The following is a 21,266-nucleotide window of genomic DNA, read 5'->3' as shown; positions in this document are numbered from 1 at the left end:
TCTCACTTTTTAGAAGCATCATATGGACTCCTTAGAGTGTGAAACATTATCTCTGTTCTGCATGATCCTGTTTGATTCCCATATTGACTTTCCGCATTTCCAGTTCCTCTTTTTGTTTTAGTGTTTCTCAGTTAGCTGGCCTGCTGCATATGCCTAGTCTTGACGAGTCTTCCTAACTTTAGGCAGAACTTTTAACTTCTTCAGGGAATATTTCTTGTATCCTTCTGCGGTATTTCCAAGATAGTGAGTCATTACCGGGACCCTTTTTACTTTCTGAAGTGTCATAAAAATCTTTCATATGCTCTATTTTATGTATTTGGTGTAACACATCCAAGTTTTGATTTTGGAGAGGCCAGAATGTGAATTTCGTCATCATGCTAGATGTCTTCCAAGTGGAGCTTTTGTTGAGCGTGTTATGGACACTGAATATGAGTTGGTAATGTTTAGAGTCTGATCAAAGCGTGGCTGTGTGCTGTGTTTTCTTTAGACATGGGGGATATCATCTATGTACATCTTCTGATGCTACCAGTAGCTTTATTTTAAAATGTAATATTTTAAGAATTCCTAGAAATTGTTAGAATCTGGCTCTTTGCAGGAAAACACAGAAGTTATGTTAGTTCAGAAGTTGGGGTTTTATTCCTTTAAGGTATCTTTTAATTCTAAGACTTGCAATTTCAAGATCCGATGTATATATTCAGAAAAGAAATTGATGCTCCGGCTTGACTGTAGGAAAGCAATTGTATTGAACAACCTAGTGTCTGAGCAGATTTAAATGAATTTAGATTCATTCTGGTCATACATAATGAGGTTAGGGTTATCTCAGGAGAAGAGAAAAGGGCAGGCTCTCACTTATCTTTTCATGTGTATTCTATTTCTTGCCTGGCACACTGCAGATTTAGAAAACCATGGTGTTGTCATCCATCTTTGAAAGGCAAGTGTGAACCTGCCCTCATCTCAGCGTCGCCTTGGCTACTTCTCTTCCCAGTCCCCTGAAGGACTCATTTTTCTGATTCAGCAAACTCTCTTTCTAAAACACGAAAAACCAGCACTCCAGCCTTGCTGTGTTCTACATCTCCAATCTCTGAACTCCAAACCCCATAAGGACCAGTCTCTTGCTTTTTTTAGTGAGATTGGCAGTGCCCCCATATTGTAGGCTTCTGTGTTTGAACCTGTAGGAAATCTGCGCTGGCATTTCTGTCACAGACTTGGTCAAAAAGCTATAAGCAGATTGATAAACTCTTTCTTTCTTAAACCAATTATTAAGAGAGATTCAGTATTAATTGCATATCTCTCTTGGTGACGCAGTTAATGGGGGCCACTGTGGGCTTTCTGAGTTCTACATGTTTGTAGCAGTGACTTGTACAAATATTTTGCAATTCCATTGAATGAAGTGCTTTTAAGACCACTGGGAAGGAAATGGTCTTGGTCTTCCACTCTGGACTTAGCTAGAGAAGCTCTCCCTTTTTTCTGATTTATAGGGAAGTTTTTCCATAAAATTTCAATAAATGGAGGGGAAAAGGGACTTGTGCCTTAAAAAAAAAAAAGAAAAAAGAAAAAACTGTTGACAGGTCCTTCATATCTGTGTCTTCAGTTTTACTGGCATTCACATACTGGTTATGAAGGAATGTGAAGAGTTATTTGCCAGCATTTTCTGTTGCTAAGTTAAAAGATACAATTTTCAGACTCTGAAATGGAAGAGGTTAGTATATTGGTTTGACACTATTGTGATTTGTTAAATGTTTTGATAAGCAAATTTCATTTCTATACCAGGCTGTTTAGACAATTGGCATTGAATTTATGTGTTTTGAAATTTTAAAACTGATATATCCTATCACAGAGTGTAGATTATATGGGTTAATCAGTTCTCCAAGAAAGCATATCTTTCCTCTGTCAGAAAGAGCGGTCGAGGCTGGTCTGTGTTGCATGTGATGGCTTTGTATTCATTTCTTCTCTTTATTTCTTTTGGTTTGTTTGTTTTTTCAGTGTATCCTGGGTTCCAGGCATGGGCGATAATAGTGGTGAACAAAAAAGATAATAGACTGAACTCTTTACAAAGCATACAGTCTCAGAGGGACAGGCACTAAATACTTTTATTAGTACTGCTGGATATTGCTGTTTTTCCTATTTCTTCTCTTTTCTTACCTGTTTTCTTAGCCCTTCCTCTTTCCTCCCTCTTTATTTTTAACACTACTTGCCTTACATCTTTTTTATTCCGTCTCTCATTTCTATTAAATGGTCCCATAAGAGTATCCTCCTGAAATTCATCTTTTCTATCCAGCCTCTGTTCTTATCTTCTCAACAGTTTAATGGTATGGCTTTAAATAAACCAAGATTTCTCACTTTCAATCTAATGACCTCAACAAGTGAAAATTCTTTTTGAATAAAAGTAGAACCTATTGAATATCATGAAAAACAGAGCTCTTACTTGAAGTTTAATGGTAGATTCTTGTAACACCAGGGTACTGTTGGATTTTTAGCTCAAGCATCATAGGAGGCAGTAGTTGGGTGTCTTACGACTGCCCTCTTCACTCTCTGCATTACATCAAGCCAGTACGGGTTGAAAGCCAGCACAGAGGAGGAGATGGGCCTTTCTCTTAAATGTCCTAATGGCTTCCTTTCTTTTTTAACTTTGGAAATGCACATCCCACCCTACATTTTGGGGTTGCAGTTAAGTGTCAGGGTCATGAGGTTGCTAATTGGGTTCAGCACATGTCATTATGTGTCAGTGTGGAGGGTTTCACTTTTGGGGAGTAGGGAAGATCAGTTTTTGCAAGTGGATGTGATAACAGGAAAATGCATTAAAAGAGCTGGTGTTGGGAAGTGATTTGACGATGCAGCTGAATGTGGGGAAATTTAGCTTTTCCCTTTCTTCAGAAAAGATGATGCACTCAACATCCAAATAGCAGTAATCAATCTGCATTTAAGGCAGCACAAATGGCCACTTCTGGAGAGCTGTATGATGTCTCCATTTCCAAATAGTTTTCTCTTTCAGGATATTAAGAGGATCTGTTCACTCCCTCCATCCCATCCTTCTCTTCCCTCCCCACCCCTAGTTCCTTCTGACATAACTCATGTTGTGAGACTTTTCTTTATGATTCATGAGGGGCTGGAGTATAGCTGGCACCCTTTAGCTTTATCTCCTATCTTAACTAGCAAGCTGTGGGTAGTCCTGCAGATCATGGGTGGATGATGAACTGCTGGAAAGCAGTCCTCCTTGGCCGTGTTCTGTAATCATTAGTCTACACTGGTTGTATTCCTTCAAAGAGGACATTGTTCTAGGCTAAACTTCATACATGAATTAGCCATCATTGTGTCTTCCCCCATCCCCATCCCCCAAAATAGGTTCAGCTATGACCACTTATCTGTCCAGAGCCACTTGTCTGTTTTCTTCCATCTTACTCTCCCCTTGGCTAAGAGGCTCTTGCTTCTTTCACACAACCCAAAATATTTGATATGTTGGAAGGTTCTTGTACTGGGAATATCATTTCAATCCAAAATGAATTGTAATAATAAAGTGATAACACTTGACCCTTGACTTTCTTGAATGTCTTAAAACTTGCTTCCCTAAATCGGTGGCTCTCAGACCAGCCACATCACTGTCGCTTGGAAACTTGTTAGAAATGTGAATTCTCAGCACCCTGCCTACTTCAGTCTAACACATTCTTTAGGTGATTCTGATGCACACTAGAATTTGAGAAGCACTGCCCTAATCAGTCCCTGATCATTGTAAAATAAATCAAAGTGTATGCCCTTTCATGGAAGATTGATCATTTAATCTTCATTGTAATTGGAATTACGGTCGTGGTTATAAGTAACAGAGAACAAGGCATGGAATGGACGAGGTTTGGATTTCTATAGTATGTCCTAGCTCTTTATTCCTCTTGACTCCTGTCTCTTTCCCCCTTCCTCAAACTCTAAGTTCACGGCTCCTTAATTCGATTCCTTCTGAGTAGCCTCCACCAGCTCTTGGCTAATTTAATGTGAAATCATCTTGAGTGTTACAGTGCTTGCTTGCTTTGGCTCATCTGCAGCTTCAGGTGGCTGAGTGGGTCGGAGAGCTGAGTCTCTATTAGGCATATCCCTATCCTGCTTCTGCTCTAATCCTTAGAAATCTCTCAGGAGGACTATAGTTCGAATAATTAGTCACTGATACATCAACGCACAGAATTTTATAACTGCTTGTGAATGGGAAATCCGCTTCATAGCTTTCTTTCATTTGCAGGATTTTTTACATCTAAATTTCTTGTAAACTTCCTTATGCATTTCTGTTTTATCGTAAGCTGCTTCTGACTCTGCTCCCCGCCAGCACCCTCCAACTTTGGTCCCAGAAGTTGAGAAGGATTACTTCCCATTGCTCTTGCTTTTACATCAAGGTCAGAGAGCCAGATCTCTGGGGTATGGCAATGAATTTTTTCCCGTAAGTCAGAATAAATGTAGCTCACATTAGAAAATCATTTTCCAAACTGAACATTGTCACAGAATTGTTGCTTTTCACTCAATCAAAAGACACATTAAAGTTTTCTGTAACTGATGTGTTTGTGTTATGTAACAAGTATTTTATCAGGTATTTTGGGAGTAAAAACAAAAACACATGATCTAGTGATTTCGGTGAACAAGTAAATAATTACAAATATAATTACAAACGTGGAGAATATATGTGGGTAGTTGGGATTCTTAGGGAAAGGAGCACCCAAATTGATGGGTTATCCACAAATAGAGTCCACGAGAGAAGGCATGTTCTGTTTGGTTTGCCTTGGTGAAGGGAGATGGAAAGCAAATGCCAGTTTCTTGCCCTATGACAGCAGTTTCTTATCCTAAGGAAGTAATTGGCAAGGTTCTCTAGAAGTTATTCCTCATGGCATTATCGATAGTAGTAGAACTATTCGCATAAATATCTAACAGCAGGGAATTGATGAAAATTTTGAACCATACATTCATATATGATGGATTTCCTGTGCACCTATTAAAAGTGGTGCTTAAAGGGTGTTTTTTTCTTGAAATAGGATTATGAGTCATTGTTTCCTGAAATTTTTTTCTGGCAGACTTTGTAATCAGAACAGCAAAAACTATAAAATCAGTGTCATTGAGGCCATTTTGAGTAATCTACCTTCCTGAGGCCCTATCCTCTCAAGAAGACTTTAGACTGCTCATAACCACTACTGCCCAGCTCTAATATTCCTTTGATCCTAATCTGGGATAGTAGAGTTTGCAACTGTGTTCACCTTGTCTCTAGCATTGAGTTGGTTGTTCTCTGCCTTGGAGTTCATAATCCCCTTCCTCCCCCTTACCTGCCATTGCAGATCCATTGTCATACCCAGCACAATAGCATGTGTCTTCATTCCTTCCTTATATTAGTTTTAGATGAGATGATGACCTAGAGTTCTTTGTTATTTGCTTCACTGCCTCATAATACCTACTGACTCATTAGTCCGCCCACCTCCCCTTGACCGTAAGACTCAATTTCCTCATTTCCAGTCTATGCACTCTCAATCTTTTCTGTCTTTCTCATCAGTAGTTCTCATTGTTGTTGAAAATGCAGCTGTATAATCTTAGTGCCCCCACCTACCATTTTGCACCTGCTCTTGCTCTGTATCTTGTTTTCTGAGTGGCGCCACCCTGTCGCTTCTTCAAGCTGCCAAGGAACCAGGAGAAAAGCCGAAAGAATTGTTTATTGCTTCCATGTTTCATTGATATCTGTATTTGGTTCATGCTGAAAAACCATATTCCTCAATGTGACCCAGAACACAATGAGAAGTGCTTCGGAAGTTTACCAAGTTTTTTACTCTTTATTCTACTTTTTAATCTTTTCTGTTGGAATTAATTTTTCTTCCTACTGAGTCATTTGTCCTTGATTATTTAGTAGGTGTTCCTTACAATCCTGCTACTTGGTTCTGTTTTATTGTTTACAGTGGTCAAGCTTTTCTCCCACTCACTGCCAATCAGATTCTTGCCCATCTCCTGCAGTTCCGGGAGACTTGATGTGGGATGTGATGCTTTTGTTCTGGATGCTCCTCTGCTTCTGTTTCTGCTCAGAGGCCAGTCTTTAGCTGCTTCTGCCCTGGAGCATAGATCATGAAACTGTGCATCCAGGAAAGCCAACAAACCTCATTCTTTTGCCCTACAGTCACTTTGGCATTGTCACTGTCTCCAATTTGAAATATTTTCACTGTTCCGCATTAATCAACAAATACCAAGCATTTGTTCAGCTTTACTTGGCACACTTTAATTGAATTAGATGGCCCTGCATTTATATAATTATGGAAAGATTGCTGTCTGTTAAATACTATAATAAACATTAAGGGCAGAATACAAACCCTCAAGGGACCTGTAGTCTAGATACAGAAATAAAGATTAACACATGAAACAATTTGGAAGTCATATGTTGCAGTTTATAATTACATGCTGAACTGAGTGATACCTGCACACAACACATACACACACACACACACACACACACACACACACACAAATTATACTACCATTTCAAAGGAGTTCACCTAGGACTCCAGGTTACAAATTTCTGTTGTCCCGACTATTTTATGATTGTAGTGAGGTTGTGGCTACAGATAGGTGATACTCTTTTCACTGTAGTGTTGACCTAGAACGACAAGTGGAATCAAGGGGAAAGCAAAAGCCCAGGGGACACACATCATTAATTACTTGCATGTAGGGGGCATGAAGGAAATGGGCCTAATTGGATTAGGGGTAACATGGAAATCATGTGGATATGTAAACTGGGGCCACATGGTCAGGACCCATGAAAGCCAAGTCTGAGAATTTCCACTTGATTTCACAAGCTGCTTAGTTGTCTTTTGTTTGGGGTATAAGTAGGGGAGGAAAATGATGACGTCGATTTTTATTAAGAAGTGATGTGGTAATGGTGTGCAGTATTCAGTCAAGGTGTGTGTAGCTTCAAAAGGGATTGAATGAATTTAGTTAAGATATCCCTGGGTGAGGGCTTAGACCAAGAGGGTTCCAAAAGGGCCAAGTGAGCACAATTTGAAAGAAGAATGTTGGACGTAGGGGTAAAGCAAAAGCAGAGTGAAGAGACATCATGGAGCCTGCTTGCCAGGAAAGCATTGTTAAAAGGAAGTTGTAGATGAGGAGACGTGTTCAGGGGTCCTGATCTCTCTCAGCTCTGTAGCCTCCTTGCCCCACCATCTCCCTGCCACCTATTGCATGTCATTTCTGCTTTCTATCATTTTATTTTCTTTAGATCTCTTTCATGTATGAAAGTAGTTCTTTTTGTAAAACTCTGTTGAAAGCTCCTGCTCCCTCAGAAAATTCACAGATACTTTAGGGTGGATCAGAGATATTTCTAGCATCCGAGCTGACGCTCACTATGTCCCCAGGTTAAGAATTCCTGATGTGATAACTATTTTATGATTGTGATAAGGTTGGCTCTAGCCATAAATCCTTTGAGTTTCTTTGTAAGCTGACAAAAATATTTGTTCAGAATAACAATCTACCATCGTTGAATTGGCAGTAAGATGAAGGCCTGTTCGTTGGCACGGGAGGGACTTTGACTGTGGTGCTCAGACATCCAGCTTGGAGAGCATTGGTCTTGGAATTTTCTGGATGAACTAGGGACTGCAAACCTAAGAGCAGACTCTTCCTTGGCATGAAATGTATGCAGGTTCTAATCTGGTGCTGAGGCCATGGAGATTATCTCCCTGCAAAAATGTCATCTGCCTTTGCAAAGTTGTAGGTTTTTTCTTCTATAGGAAAAGCAGCAGCTAATATGTGAGAATTTCAAACTTTGCTGTTTAAAGAAAGCAGAGTTTTCCAGTAGTCTGAATAGAGTTCGTCTTCCCACCCTGTAGTACCATACAGCCCTGTGGCTCCTAGAAACAACCTAGAAAGCTGAGTGTTCATCCTTCTGTTGCCCTGCCACTCCTTGGCATGTGTGCAGATATATACTTACTTTCCCTGACTGGTGATGATGTTTATCCGTTATTGACACTGGTAGTCTTTGCTGTCTTTGTACTGCTGCATCTTGGAGAAGAAAGCTTCTGAGAGGAGTAGGCTGTGTTCTGTCCCACTGCTTCCTTTCTCCTGGCTGGCCTGCACACCAACCTGCCTTTGTGAGAAGCCGCTATTAAGCAGACACAGCAGGAGAAGTTTAGAAGTCAGGAGTTTCATTCCTTGCCTAATGAAAAGGGATGCAGAGCTGTGGCTGAGGCCCACAGGGAAAGGCAGTGTGGGGAGCGGAAGTTAGTGTTTGCTCCTTGGAGCAGATACAGTGGAAGCCAGCCTGCGGTCTGCCTACCTTCCCACGTCGCAAAGACAGAGCTCCACAAATCTATCCCAGAGAAACTGGGTTATGTGAGATGCAAAGGAGAACCCCACTGAGAGGGAGTAGCAAGGCAACACACCTTGTTTTCAGCAGAGCCTGGGTCTCCATGTCATGTATCCTCGTAGCCTGGAATAAAGTTGTACTCTCCCTTTGCAGATAGCAGTGGCAGGCCTCCCCTCAGCATTTGCTCCTCTCCTCTGTGATATTGATTCCTGAATTCCTACTTCCCCCAGATACTCTGTCGTGGAGAATCTCTTGCTGTGGCATCAGACTTGTGACAAGCAGAGGGAGGTTTTTTGGAAATGGCTCACTCAGTGACATTCCTGCAGCAGTGTGGGAACCAGAAGCAAAGCAGCCTCCCCACAGGGAAGGAGACCTGTGCTGCCACAGGTTATTCTGCTCTTTTCTCACAGATCCTTCCCACTTTGCAGCCTGGGTCTAGTATGCTGCTAAGAGGCTAGAGTGCTTCCTAGGTGGGCATATTTGAATTTAGTGATTAACTACCTATTGTTAACTTTGAACTTTGCTTCTCTTTTACGAAGAATTAACAAAATAAGCACTACTTCTCGGTTCATATATGACGGTACAGTGCTACTTTCTTGCTGCCTCTTGAATGTGCCAGAAGTTGATCGAGTTTAATGATAATATTTTAAGTGTGAAAAAATTGTCTTTGGACATTTTCCCAAAATTTATGCCAGAACACAAACACGTATCCAATAATATGCTTTTTAGAAACAGGGTAGAACATGAATAATATTAATAGTAAGACAATTTTAAAGAATTGTTTTGGTGTTATTGTTTTAAATGTCATATGTACACTATTATCCACGTATTCCGGTTTCTGATGTTAATTTTTTCCTCTTTGGTAGCATATTTAGTCTTGGTTAAGTCTTAGATTTCTGCTTATATCACAGAGCTACTTTGTGGTCACAGAAAGAAAGCAGAATTATAGTTTCCCACCTCACTGCTTTTGCCTTGAGGATCTTTGCTTTCTAACTTACTGCTCAGGCCCTGTTCTTTTTTTCCCAAAGCATATGAGATATTCTCCAGCCCCAGGAAAGGCCACGATTTCAGCAGTGCTCTAACTTGAACCTGTCTGTTTACAGAACAGATCTATTTATTTTGGTTGTCCTTGTTGTTAAAGGATAAGGCTGTAGGCATTTAGTGCCCCAGAGGACCTGCAGAATGCTTTGCAGGCCTTGCCTTGAAGGAGGTAAGGTACTGTCAGGGTGGGAAAGAGCTTGTCTTGCTTCACAGAAGCTTCGATCTTAAAGGCTGCTCCTTCCAATTTGCAGTAGCAAAATAAGGAGAGCTTGTTGGTGGCAGAGGAGGTTATAGAAATAGGACTTGCAAGATGTAAGCAGGGCTTTGGGAGGTGGAAGAGTTGGGTTGTTAGTTGGCTTCTAGCCACCAACCTCTAGTCTTTCGCTGGTAGCTTGCAAATCCCAAGGGGTGAGGGGCAAAGCTTGAGAATCGGCCTTGGTTGCTGACCACTAACAGGATCCCTAAATGGTAAATCACTAGAGGAAATTGTAAAGGGAAATATTTTTACCCATTTACAATTTATTTTATTTTATTTATTTATTTATTTATTTATTTAGTTGAGACAGAGTCTCGCTCTTTCACCCAGGTTAGAATACAGTGGAGTGATCTTGGCTAACTGCAACCTCCACCTCCCGGGTTCAAGCAATTCTCCTGCCTCAGCTTCCCAAGTAGCTAGGATTACAGGTGCGTACCACCACACCTGGCTGACTTTTTTTTTTTTTTTTTTTTAAATGGAGTCTCTCTCCCCCAGGCTGGAGTGTAGTTGCGCAGTCTCAGCTCCCTGCAACCACCACCTCCCGGGTTCGAGGAATTCTCCTGCCTCAGCCTCCTGAGTAGCTGGGATTACAGATACCTGCCACCACACCCAGCTAATTTTTTTGTATTTTTAGTAGAGACAGGGTTTCATTATATTGGCCAGGCTGGTCTCGAACTCCTGACCTTGGGATCCGCCTGCCTCGGCCTCCCAAAGTGCTGAGATTACAGGCTTGAGCCACCGCACCCAGCCCGATTTTTTTTTTTTAAGTAGAGACAGGGTTTTGCATATTGGTCAGACTGATCTCAAACTCCTGACCTCAAGTGATCTGCCCGCCTCGGCCTCCCAAAGTGCTGGAATTACAGGTGTGAACCACTGCACCCAGCCCCATTTACAGTTTCTAAAGTTGAAGCCCTTGATTCAAATTCAGAAGGAGCCACGGGATTCAAGGAGCTTGGAAGTGCTGTCTTTCAGTTAGCATTTCAGATCAGAGTGAGAGAGAGGCTGTGATTTTTATTTTATTAGCTCAGTACTTGCCCATATCAGGGATTAGAAACTAGATATTAGGAAAACTTTTGTTGTTTCTGAATCAGAAGCATTTCAAATTAGTTGAATGAGGGACAGATCCCCTGGGATGAAGGAAGGGGGCTCAGGTAGGTGATAAAGGCCCAAGTGTGAAAGAAATATGACTATTCTACCTAGCACTGAGCAATACCCACCCAATTTGGCTTATCAGGGTTTACTTTAGAAAGTGATGACCCTGAAAGTAACCCCTGCAGAAGTGTGTCCTGTACCTGTGTTCCTTGAGTGAGTTCCTGAAAGGAAAGAAGTGAAAATCTGGCTGACAGTGTGAGGGTCCCTGACATTTGGCCCTGGGCTGGGCAGCTTTCTCAACACTTCCTCTGGAATTCAAAAACCCTAAAAAGTCAAGTCTCCATAGATAAGATTCGTAGGAACATCCCCTAATCCCTAGTTCTCTATCTCTAAGCTCAGAACTCTTCCCTGCTATGTCTGCAGGCTGGCGGTATACAAGAAGGCCCTTATACAACAGTGTACGGACCAAGTGATTCACCAGTCAGTTTTTATTCTGTGGTCCTTCATTGTTATACCAGTGATCATACCTAGTGAGGCGTAGGCTTTTGTCCCCAGAGCTGCCACTCAGAGGATTGGGTGATTAGAGCAAACCAACCCATGTCTGAGCTTGGCAGAGTCCCAGAGTTCCCTGTTAAATCTCCTCTTATTATAGCTGAGACTGATTGAAAATGAGACTTAATGTCAGTTACGTAGCATTTGCTAATTTTTTTTCCTACTGTTAAATAACTTTTCTCTACAGTATTGCTGCATTCAGGGCAACTTATCTTTTTACCTGGGAGGAACTTATTTCCATTAGAATTGGAACACTAGCCACATATTTTGCATTTAAAATGTTTCATGTGATTAAACACAGAAGAAACGTTATTACTTCTGTTTCTTAGGCATGTGCTTCTCTAACTGATTCTTCTTTTGTGCCTGGAACAATGCCTTTAATTTGGAAACAAGTGAGGGAGCCCTCTGATTACTAAGTACACTGTTAGTGGAAACTGGCAGCCACGTGCTGGTAACTGGGCTTAAGAGAAGAGCAGCTTTATAATCCCCCCTCCACCAAATCCTCTTGCACGGACTGGCTACTCAGCATTGTACAGTGTGACTTGGGTAGTCATACATACCCACTTCAACAACCCTCACTTCTCTCTTCATTTTCACACCCTCCTACCCCTTCCCATTGTGATTCTTATTTTAATCGGTTTTTCTCTTCTTCCTTAACAGAGCTATTAAGAATGGCAAAGGATTGCATAGCAAGAAGGAAGTGCCTATCCACCGTGTCGCAGATATATCTGGGGTGAGTCGAGTCCCTGAATCAAGCTGTGTGGCTCAGAGGCTCAAGAGCGTGTCTGCATATTTGCTGAAGGACCTCAGCTTATGTGTTTTCTCTAGCTCGCTTCTTTTCAGGCACTGACTGTGACTCTTTTTCCCCTCTGCCTGGGGCATCTACTTAGGTATCTATAGGGAGCCTGTTTTATAATCTGGAAAAGCAGAATTAACTTCATTCTTTTTCTTTACCTGAACTGTCTCTATGTTGCTTTTTCATTTTTAATTACTGTATTTTGAGTTTGGAAGGTAGTTCTTCTCAGTTGTATTAAAATAAAATTGCCTCTTTTTAAAACCCCTGTCCAGTTCTTGCTGTGAGTGGGAAGTCTTAGTGGCAAAAGGTAAGTATAGGTTTCAGGAGAAGGATATGAATTCATCATGATTTCCTCATGACCTCTTGTTCCTCTGCTTGCCTGTAAGTGGGACAGAATGGAGAAATGTATGAACATCCTTTGAGATAATACATATAGATAATAAAGAAGAATCAATGGCACCAATATTTTAGAGCTCCCAATAGGCTGTGTCCAAATGATTCTTTAGCTGTAAGGACTTTACCTTTGAGTGTTTGGGGTCTCTTTGGCTGAATAGATCCGTTTGATAGTTGAGATAGTTTATTCATTTAGTCAATAAGTGTTTATTGAGTGCCTGCTGTATGCCAGGAATTGCTCTAAGCACTAGGAATATAACAATGAAGAAAACTGCTGAACTCCCTACATTCAAGTGGAAAAGGGAGGCAGTTACAATGTCAGGTAACGAAAACTACTGTGAAGAGAAATAAAACTGGCCAAGGGGATAGTGAGTGGTGTAAGTGCTGATTTTGATCAGGTGGCCAGGAAAGGCACTCTATTGCTGAGACATACACCATCCATTTCAACACCACGGTCACTAATGGTTAAGGAGAGGATCAGGTCTGTGCCATGCATAGGGAAGATGCCCAGGGGAGATGAAGCCCAGGGGAGATGGAAGGAGGAAGAGCTGGTAAATCTTAGCTTAGGCACTCAGGGAATTTGCCTTGGGCACTGAGAAGAAAATACTAGTATAAACAAAAGTGCTAGAGCTCAGCCTAGGCTGCAGGAGTGATGAATCAGAGTGTATTATATTCCTGTTATGTGGTGTGCCCAGGCCTGGCTGAGGCTTTTTCTGTTCTCCTGGTGATTGCTTGCTACAAATGTGTCTGGCAGGCTCCCCCTTGTCTGGGTATAGTGGTCCCCTGCTCATCTTAAACGGTGGGACTCTGTTGAGCTTTTCTTTCTGTATAACCAGTCACTACAGATTATAGGTTAAACAATGTTACCTACAACACATTAACTGGACTTCAGTCTAGAGGCTGGGGCCTCTGTTAAGTTGGTGAAGTAAAGTGATATGCACTTTTTGTGGCTTAGAATCCTGAGAAGCCCAGAAACCTGTAGCTAATGGCCTTTGAGCCACAGGTAACTATGGTGTATCTGCTAATGTTCATTTTTAACAGGTGTGACTCACCCAGTGCGATCTTACTTGGCCTATTTTCTGTGTAGCTTACCCAGCTGAGTTATTCTTTGCATATATATTATTAATATTTTTATGTATGTGTGCGGCATTCTCAACAATGCTTTCCTTAATATTGATCTTTTAGTAAAGCTGTTAAAGCTGTTATAGTAATAAAAGGACAAATTTTTGGCGATTCATCAGCAGGAGAAAAAAGTTACAAATGGTTTGGAAAATGCGATGAAAACTCTTCTACACAAAGGGCCAAATATGCCCATCCAAAAGCTTATGTGGGGCCCATACTCCAGGGCCTTCCAGAGGCTGATTTCAACCTTAGGGATAGTTTCATTTCTAGTTCTCATTTAACACCAGCAGTGAGGTGAAGCAACTCTAAGGAGGTTTTGAGGTTCAGGCACACCGGTCTCAGGGCTGTCCTCTCCGTACCCCTCCATGTAGTGTCCTAAATATCTTCATTGCTGTCTCTGAATCTTATGCTGCCTCCTGCCTTGATGATTTCTGATGCTTTTTTTATTCCTTTATTTCTGTTGTCATTAGCAGTGGGTCTTGTGAAACGTGTCTTCATTTATTTATTTACTTTTATTCCTACCCCACCAACTTCCCCTTAAAGTCTAGCTCAGTTTCATACCAATTTTTATTATCTTTTCTGTCTCAATATTGGAGGATTGGTTTGCTCTTAAACATAAATGCCAATTAAATTTCTCTCAGTCACCACATAAAAGAGTAAAGCTTGGGCAAATGGGAGACTGAAAGTGAAAAAGCTGTTGGATTTAAATGGATGTCAGATATGACCTTGTCTGCCTGAATCACAAATTATTCACCTAAGATTGCAGTTTTTCTGTGCCCTCTTTAATAGAGGAGTTTTGTCTTCTCCCACCTTCTAACCTTCCCTTCTTTCCATCACAGTGTTAAGTCTGTGTGTATGTTGGGTGCCCTTGTTCCATTTAAGTGAGATGTATGGGTTTTCTGCTTCCTGAAGCATGCTGGCAATTTTGCTGTCTGTGGGACAGGTGTGGGGTCAGATGGGCAAACGGCTTACAGCCAGATGAAGAATAAACAGGGAAAAAGACAATGTAATGTACATATACGTAATGGTTTCACAGAGGTTTCTTAATCTTTTTTTAATCTTTAACTGTGTTACCTACTGCCCCAGATTGATGCCCCTCTTAGTTGCAGGCCATGATAAATGGAAGTTTTTGTTGAGCTGACAGTGTAGGGAATATGCTGCCGAAATAATTTACAATGAACTGCTGTTTGTGCATAATACCTCTCACCACCCTCCTCTCCATCCCACTACACATCATTGGTGAAAAAACAGACATACATAAGTGCACATTCTGTCTCCTAAACACTGTTAAGAAATGTGTTGTATGGAAGAGATTATATCATGATGGTGGGGCAAATAACCCGTAATTTTGTTCTAGTGTCAACTGCCTCCATCTTTAGGAGTTGAGTTTCTACTCCTTTTCCATTATCTCTTCTCCTGCCGTTTAAAAAATGATTTCACAGAGTAAGGGTCAGAGTGCGTTAAAATGCTTTTGTATGAAGACCTAGCAAATACAAGACCTGCTTGGCCGATTGCATGTGGTTGGAAGTGACTCATCTAAGCACAGGAGTGTGAGGATGATGGCTTGCCTTGGAAGGTAAGATACCAGCCTCTGTAGTGGCCAAATAAGCCGGCCTTCTTGTTTGTTATTACAGATGGGTTTTGATGTCAGAGTCAACTGAGTTTTGAGTTTTCCGTAAGATGGGCAGAACATCTGCATATAACACCAACTGAATGAACCCCCAGTTTCTCTAAGGCTTTGATAAAAACTTGGCCCACTAGACCAGGCGTGGTGGCTCACACCTATAATCCCAGCACTTTGGGAGGCCGAGGTGGGAGGATTGCTTAAGTTCAGGAATTCAAGACCAGCCTGGTCAATGTAGTGAGACCCCATCTCTACCAAAAATAAATAAATATATGTGTGTGTGTGTGTGTGTGTGTGTGTGTGTGTGTGTATGTGTATGTTGACCCATCTGCATCTCTTACACCTATTTTTAGGGTAACCACTAAAGGAAGAAAATTACATACTCCCAAGCTGGTACTTTAGATCCTAAAGAAGTTACTGGTTTTTTTGTTATTTCCAATTTTTCACAGTATAGGTACTGGGCTATTAGAAGTACCAGCCACTGCTGCCATTTCTATCATAATCTGGTTTCCTTTCAGGCCAGAATGTTCCAGAGTGTGTAGAACCAGCTGAGAATTTGACCGACTTGGTACTAGGTCTTACTTGATTTGAAGGATAGTTCTGTGGTGACTGACTTCATACATCTGTGTTTTCATTATTAGTTGGTTTTGTTTTTCATTGATCCTGTCTCAGTTCCCTCCCTCACCAGCACAGAAAAAGTTGGAATATGCATGTCAGTGTTCTTTATCTCAGGTTTCTCAGCTGTTCTTTATCTTAGGTTTATTATTGTTTTTGCTGTAGCCTGCTCCGTAATAAATACAATCTCCTGCAGATACAGAGTGTAAAACAGGCAATAAAATGGGGCTGGTGCATGGCTTACTGTTGTTCTGGTAGATCAGACAAATCAATTATGGTTCTGAGATTAGAGAGAGCTCCCCACTCCTCGAGTTGCAGCCAGCCCTGCGAGTGCTGATTTTACCTTTTACCTTTACCTCCACTTCTCCATCTTCCTCTTATATGGGAATAGGACTCAATGAGTCATAGTGTATATCTGAGTTTTCTTCTCTGTCCTTTTCCTTTTGTGTCTGTCCTCTGTGCATGAGAAGTTACGATTTTGTTTGATGGTACAAGAAGACAGCATCCTCTTCAGTCTTATTTCTGAAAGTCCCAGAATAGGGGTTGTCTTCTTTTCAATATATTCTGCCTTTTCATATTATGTAGTCCTGACAGTTCCTCTGTTAATTTCACTATTACAGTATTTATTCTCTTAATCCATGGGTCTTTTTATCTGTTAACTGCTGCTGTGCTCCTTTGGACGTGGCTTGGTTTCATGCTCATGTTACATAGCACTTTTTTATAACCGCCTTTCTCCGTGACTGATTTTGTTGGAAATACATAGTATTATTGAATTTTTTTTTTTTTTAAAGGAGACAGAGTCTCACTTTATCACCAAGACTGGACTGGAAGTACAGTGGCACAGTCATAGCTCACTGTGGCCTTGCACTCCTGGGCTCAAGCGATATTCCTGACTCGACCTCCTGAGTAACGGGGTCTACAGGTGCATGCCATCACACCCGCAGGATCTTGCTATGTTGTCCAGGCTGATCTGAAACCCCTGGCCTCAAGTGATCCTCCCAGTTTGGCCTCCCAAAATATTGCTGTTATAGGCATGAACCACCACACCTAGCCTAAAAATTAAGCCATGGTTTGGAGTGACCCAGTGACCAGCTTTGGGGAAGGTGCAGGGCACAGGGGAAGAAGATCAGACATTTGGTGCCCTGTTATTCATGAAACGAAGTCTTACAGAGTTGACCAGTAGGATTCTGACTTGCTAATATAAAGGATTGAAGTGTTCCTTTAAAACAGATAAGATTAAATCAATAGATAAGAAATAGATTGGTAGACAGGGTTGGACTTTCTCCAGCATGTGCTCCTGACCTCTGCCTTCAGTTTCGGGTTTTCATTGCCCTCTTAAACTTTAGTAGCACTGTCATCCTTTCTTTGAGATTTCTGTAGGTGTTACCTTTCCTTAGCTCGTTTTGAATGTTTAGGCCTTGATGGAAGCATAAGAAAAAAAAAATATTCTTTTTGGCTAAAGAGAATTTTTAAAAGCCCAGGCACAGTGGCTCATGCCTGTAATCCCAGCACTTTGGGAGGCTGAGGTGGGCAGATCTCCTGAGGGTCAGGAGTTCAAGACCAGCCTGGCCAACATGGTGAAACCCCATCTCTCCTAAAAAAATACCAAAAAAATTAGCTGGGAGTGGTGGCGGGCACCTGTCATCCCAGCTACTTGGGAGGCTGAGGCAAGGAGAATTGCTTGAACCTGGGAGGCAGAGGTTGCAGTGAGCTAAGATAGCGCCACTGCACTCCAGCCTGAGTGACAGAGCGAGACTCCGTCTCAAAAAGAGAGAGAGAATTAAAAAGAGAAAAGAGTGGTTTGCCTGCTAAGTCTGAAGAAGATAAAAGGAGCAAAATCACACAGGGGCTTTATGAGTTAGGTCTGTGTTAAATTGCAGTTTGTCTTCTATGTTTTCTGGCCCACCTAGTTTAGATTTATTTTTCTTACTCTCGTGATTCTAAAATTCCTTTCAGCTTTTTGTTTTTTCTAATCTCTGGTATTTTTGATGGCACAAATGCTCTCTGAGTGTATTTGTTTTTTTTGTTGTTTTAAATAGCCCTTACCTTTTTTACCCCCCTTGGCCCTACACCATGTTCTCACGTCTCTCTTGCCAACTGCAGTCTAAGTTACTGTCCAGATGGCACAACATCAAGGCCTGTGGTTCTGTCGGGTGGGTTTCTGTGACCTAGAGGGGTTGCCTAGCACTGGAGCTTCATTCACACAGTAGCTGCTGGCTCCACTGCTGGGGTCTGCATTTGCTACTCTGAGAAAATTCCAAAGGAACTCTGGAAGAGCCAGCTTACTGTCTGCAGAACTTGCTCTCCACAGCAAGCAATGTGTGCTGTCAACCATATGGTTGGTCCCTTGACTGGAAGCCATGGTTGGTGGGAGTGTTGGGTTATCCTGGTGGCTTTCTTGCATCCCTGTTGTATTTGGTAGCTCAGGTTGTTACTAGTTTAGGAAAAGATATTGCTCTATTTCTCTCTTCTTCTTTCTTCAAGCAAAGTTTATTGAACTCTAGTTGGACTACAATGTGCAGGTGACTGGCTTGGATCCTCGCTGCACAGAAACATGCCATCACCTCTGTGGCACACAACCTCTGATGCCAAAGTGGCAGCCACCTTGTAAGTTTCTCCCAGACTTTGGAAAAAACTTCAAACTCTTTCTTTTTTTTTTTTTTTTCTTTTCTCTTATATTTTTAATTTAATTTTTTTTTTCAAAAAAATAGACATGCGGTCTCACTTGTTGTCCAGGCCGGTCTCAAACTCCTGAGCTCAAGTGACCCTCCCACCTCAGCCTTCCAAAGTGCTGGGATTGCAGGAGTGAGCCCCCATGACTGGCCTCTTTTCTCTCTCTCTGTTTTTTATTTTATTTTATTTTATTTTTTGTTGAGACAGAGTCTTGCTCTGTTGCCCAGGCTGGAATGCAGTGGCGCCCTCTCAGCTCACTGCAACCTCCACCTCCCAGGTTCAAGCAATTCTCCTGCCTCAGCCTCCTGAGTAGCTGGGATTACAGGCACGCGCCACCACACCCAGCTAGTTTTTGTGTTTTTGATAGAGAGGGTTTCACCATGTTGGTCAGGCTGGTGTTGAACTCCCGACCTCAGGTGATCCGCCCGCCTCAGCCTCCCAAAGTGCTGGGATTACAGGCATGAGCCACCATGTCCGGTCCTCTTTTCTCTTTTCACCTCTTCTATCATATGTCTCTGCTAAGAGTTGGATGTTACTAAGAAGACCTTGATCTTGATTCTACCAGAGAGTTGCTTCAGCCAATTGCTCTCACCCTTGTGATGGAAAGCATTGCTTTATTGTGTTGGAGTTTTTTTGCCCATAGTTTGTTTCTTTTTCTCTTTTTTTCCTTTATTTCTTTTTAAGATGAGATCTTACTATGTTGCCCAGGCTGGACTCAAACTCCTGGGCTCAAGAGGTCCTCCTGCCTCAACCTCCCAAGTAACTGGGACTTACAGGCGTGAGCCACCACACCTGGCTGTCCATAGTTTCTTTGTTCATATGAGTTCTGTGCAACCACTTTGTTTTTTGAAACTCCCCTGTTCATATTTGCCAGAACTACAGGGCCATCCTTCTCTTAAGTAAATTTGAAAGCATTTTTTATTTACCTGGGAATTTTTTCAAAATTTCATTGCAGCAGGTACCACAGTTAGTGATAATTGTGTTTCAGTACCTCCTTTTATAGATTTTAGTCCACTTTTTGACTGAGTTGTGTTGTTTTTGGAGGGCACCAAATTTAGGACATGGTTTCTCACTTCTTTTATTTAGCTTCTATTAATTGGGCTGTTTTGCATCTTTGTAGATAGAGATGTAGAAATGTGGTCCTGAAGAGATACAATTGATTTCCACCCTGTAAGAGAAATGATTTCAAACTTTACATTTTTACTCCCTCGTTTGACTTTGTTTTTGCAACTTTAGCAAATTCACCTCAGTATTCCTAGTAACTTAATTTATATCTGTTCTTTAGTCTCTTTGAGCCTTTCTGGTTCCCTTATTAATTAGTGGGGTCAAAATGAAATTTTCTATATGAAGTTTATTTTATATTTGAATAAGAGTCGAGATTTTACCTTACTGAAAATTATCTTTTAACAGGGGAAACAATTGTAGAAGCAAGAGAAATACAAAACCACGTATATGGTGGGCAATAAATGATTATAGAATTCTATGCTTTGAAAATCTTAGTTTTGTTGCCTCCTCTGTACCTGGAAACATGAACAATAATTTGGCTGTGAAAGTCCTAAAAAAAAAAAAATTTCGAAAGTGAATATGTCTCTTTCATCTGCATCATGTCTGGTTCCGAGTCTGTAGCTTACTCGGTTTAGCTTTTTGTTCAGAACAGTCTTGTCTTGGAAAATTCAGGCACCAGAGCAGATAACCTTGAGGTAGGGAGCTAGGATTGGACTTTGAAAGCAGGGCACAGCTTCTTGTCCATTGGTGTGAGTGTCCTAGCTCTGCAATTCAACACCTCTGAGAAAATGTTTACTCAGGTGAGCTGCCCAGAGGTGGAGCACTGTTAGAGACAGGGCTTCTTTATTTGTTCCTTCTTATATAACAAAAATATCTTCCTCCCAGTATAGTCAGTAGCATGTCACTGTCATGGATTCTATTATCAGGAAGCTTTCTGCCATAAATTTTTCTGGTTTCCTTCTGCTTCCTTGTTTAACTGTGCCTTCACAAACAGGAGTGCATGCAAATGAGCTCCTCGGCAACAGGGTCCTAGCATTCATTGAAGTGTACTGAGCTATAATGATTTTTTCCTTTCTTCTTTGTTCAAAGACATGAGAAAGGAAATTGAGGGAGTTAGGAACATTTTTTCCAAATAAAGTAGCATCTTTTTCCAAAGAGAGTTCCTCTGGCCATAGATTCGGCTATAGCTGGTCCAGGCTCTTCGATTGTTCTCTTTCCCATTCTCTGGGTGCATGTAGATAACACTCTGTGATTCTATTTTATGGGTCAAAATTGGTTAAATGAGCCCATTACAGGGATGAATGTAAGTATATTTTGGAGGCAGTTGACAAAATTTCTGATTCCCAGGTTGAGGTGTGTGATTGGATTGTCTGATCTGTCCCATGGCTGCTGAGTGATGTGATAAAACTTGAAATATTTCTGCATAGCCCCAGATTCACTCTCCACTTTACCATCATAACACTACTTAGCCTTGGATTGAACTCATTGTGTCCTGTGGCTATTGCTTATGTAAACATTTCAAAGTAAGTAATTTTACTAACATAGACATTCTGCTTACTTGTATTTTAAGTCTTTATTTAGCATGCTTACAACATATTCCCTACAGAATACGTCGTACAGAATTTTGGACACTCCTTGCAGTGTTAACATCCAGATATTTTGAAATTAGAGCCCAGGGTTGCTTTGAAATGCCCTGGTAGTTTTCTGCCTCAGTTGTTCAGGAAATGGTGTTCTCAGGAAGAAATTATAGAATTCCTAATACAATATTGAATTTGGAAGGGGCCTGAAAATGTAAGCT

The 21,266-nt window shown here is 41.3% G+C and overlaps 1 protein-coding gene across 1 annotated transcript in view; it reads left to right on the top strand.

The window, feature by feature from the left end:
* Positions 1-21,266, top strand: part of LOC105474726 (staphylococcal nuclease and tudor domain containing 1) — a 439,238-nt gene that overhangs the window by 241,967 nt on the left and 176,005 nt on the right. Inside the window, exon 14 of the mRNA XM_011729557.3 lies at positions 11,901-11,973. Coding sequence (XP_011727859.1) covers positions 11,901-11,973 — 73 coding nt within the window. The remainder of the gene's footprint in view (positions 1-11,900; positions 11,974-21,266) is intronic.

This window comes from Macaca nemestrina, chromosome 4 (assembly GCF_043159975.1).
Source record: "Macaca nemestrina isolate mMacNem1 chromosome 4, mMacNem.hap1, whole genome shotgun sequence".
NCBI lineage: Eukaryota > Metazoa > Chordata > Mammalia > Primates > Cercopithecidae > Macaca > Macaca nemestrina.
This window is presented reverse-complemented; position numbering and strand designations above follow the sequence as displayed.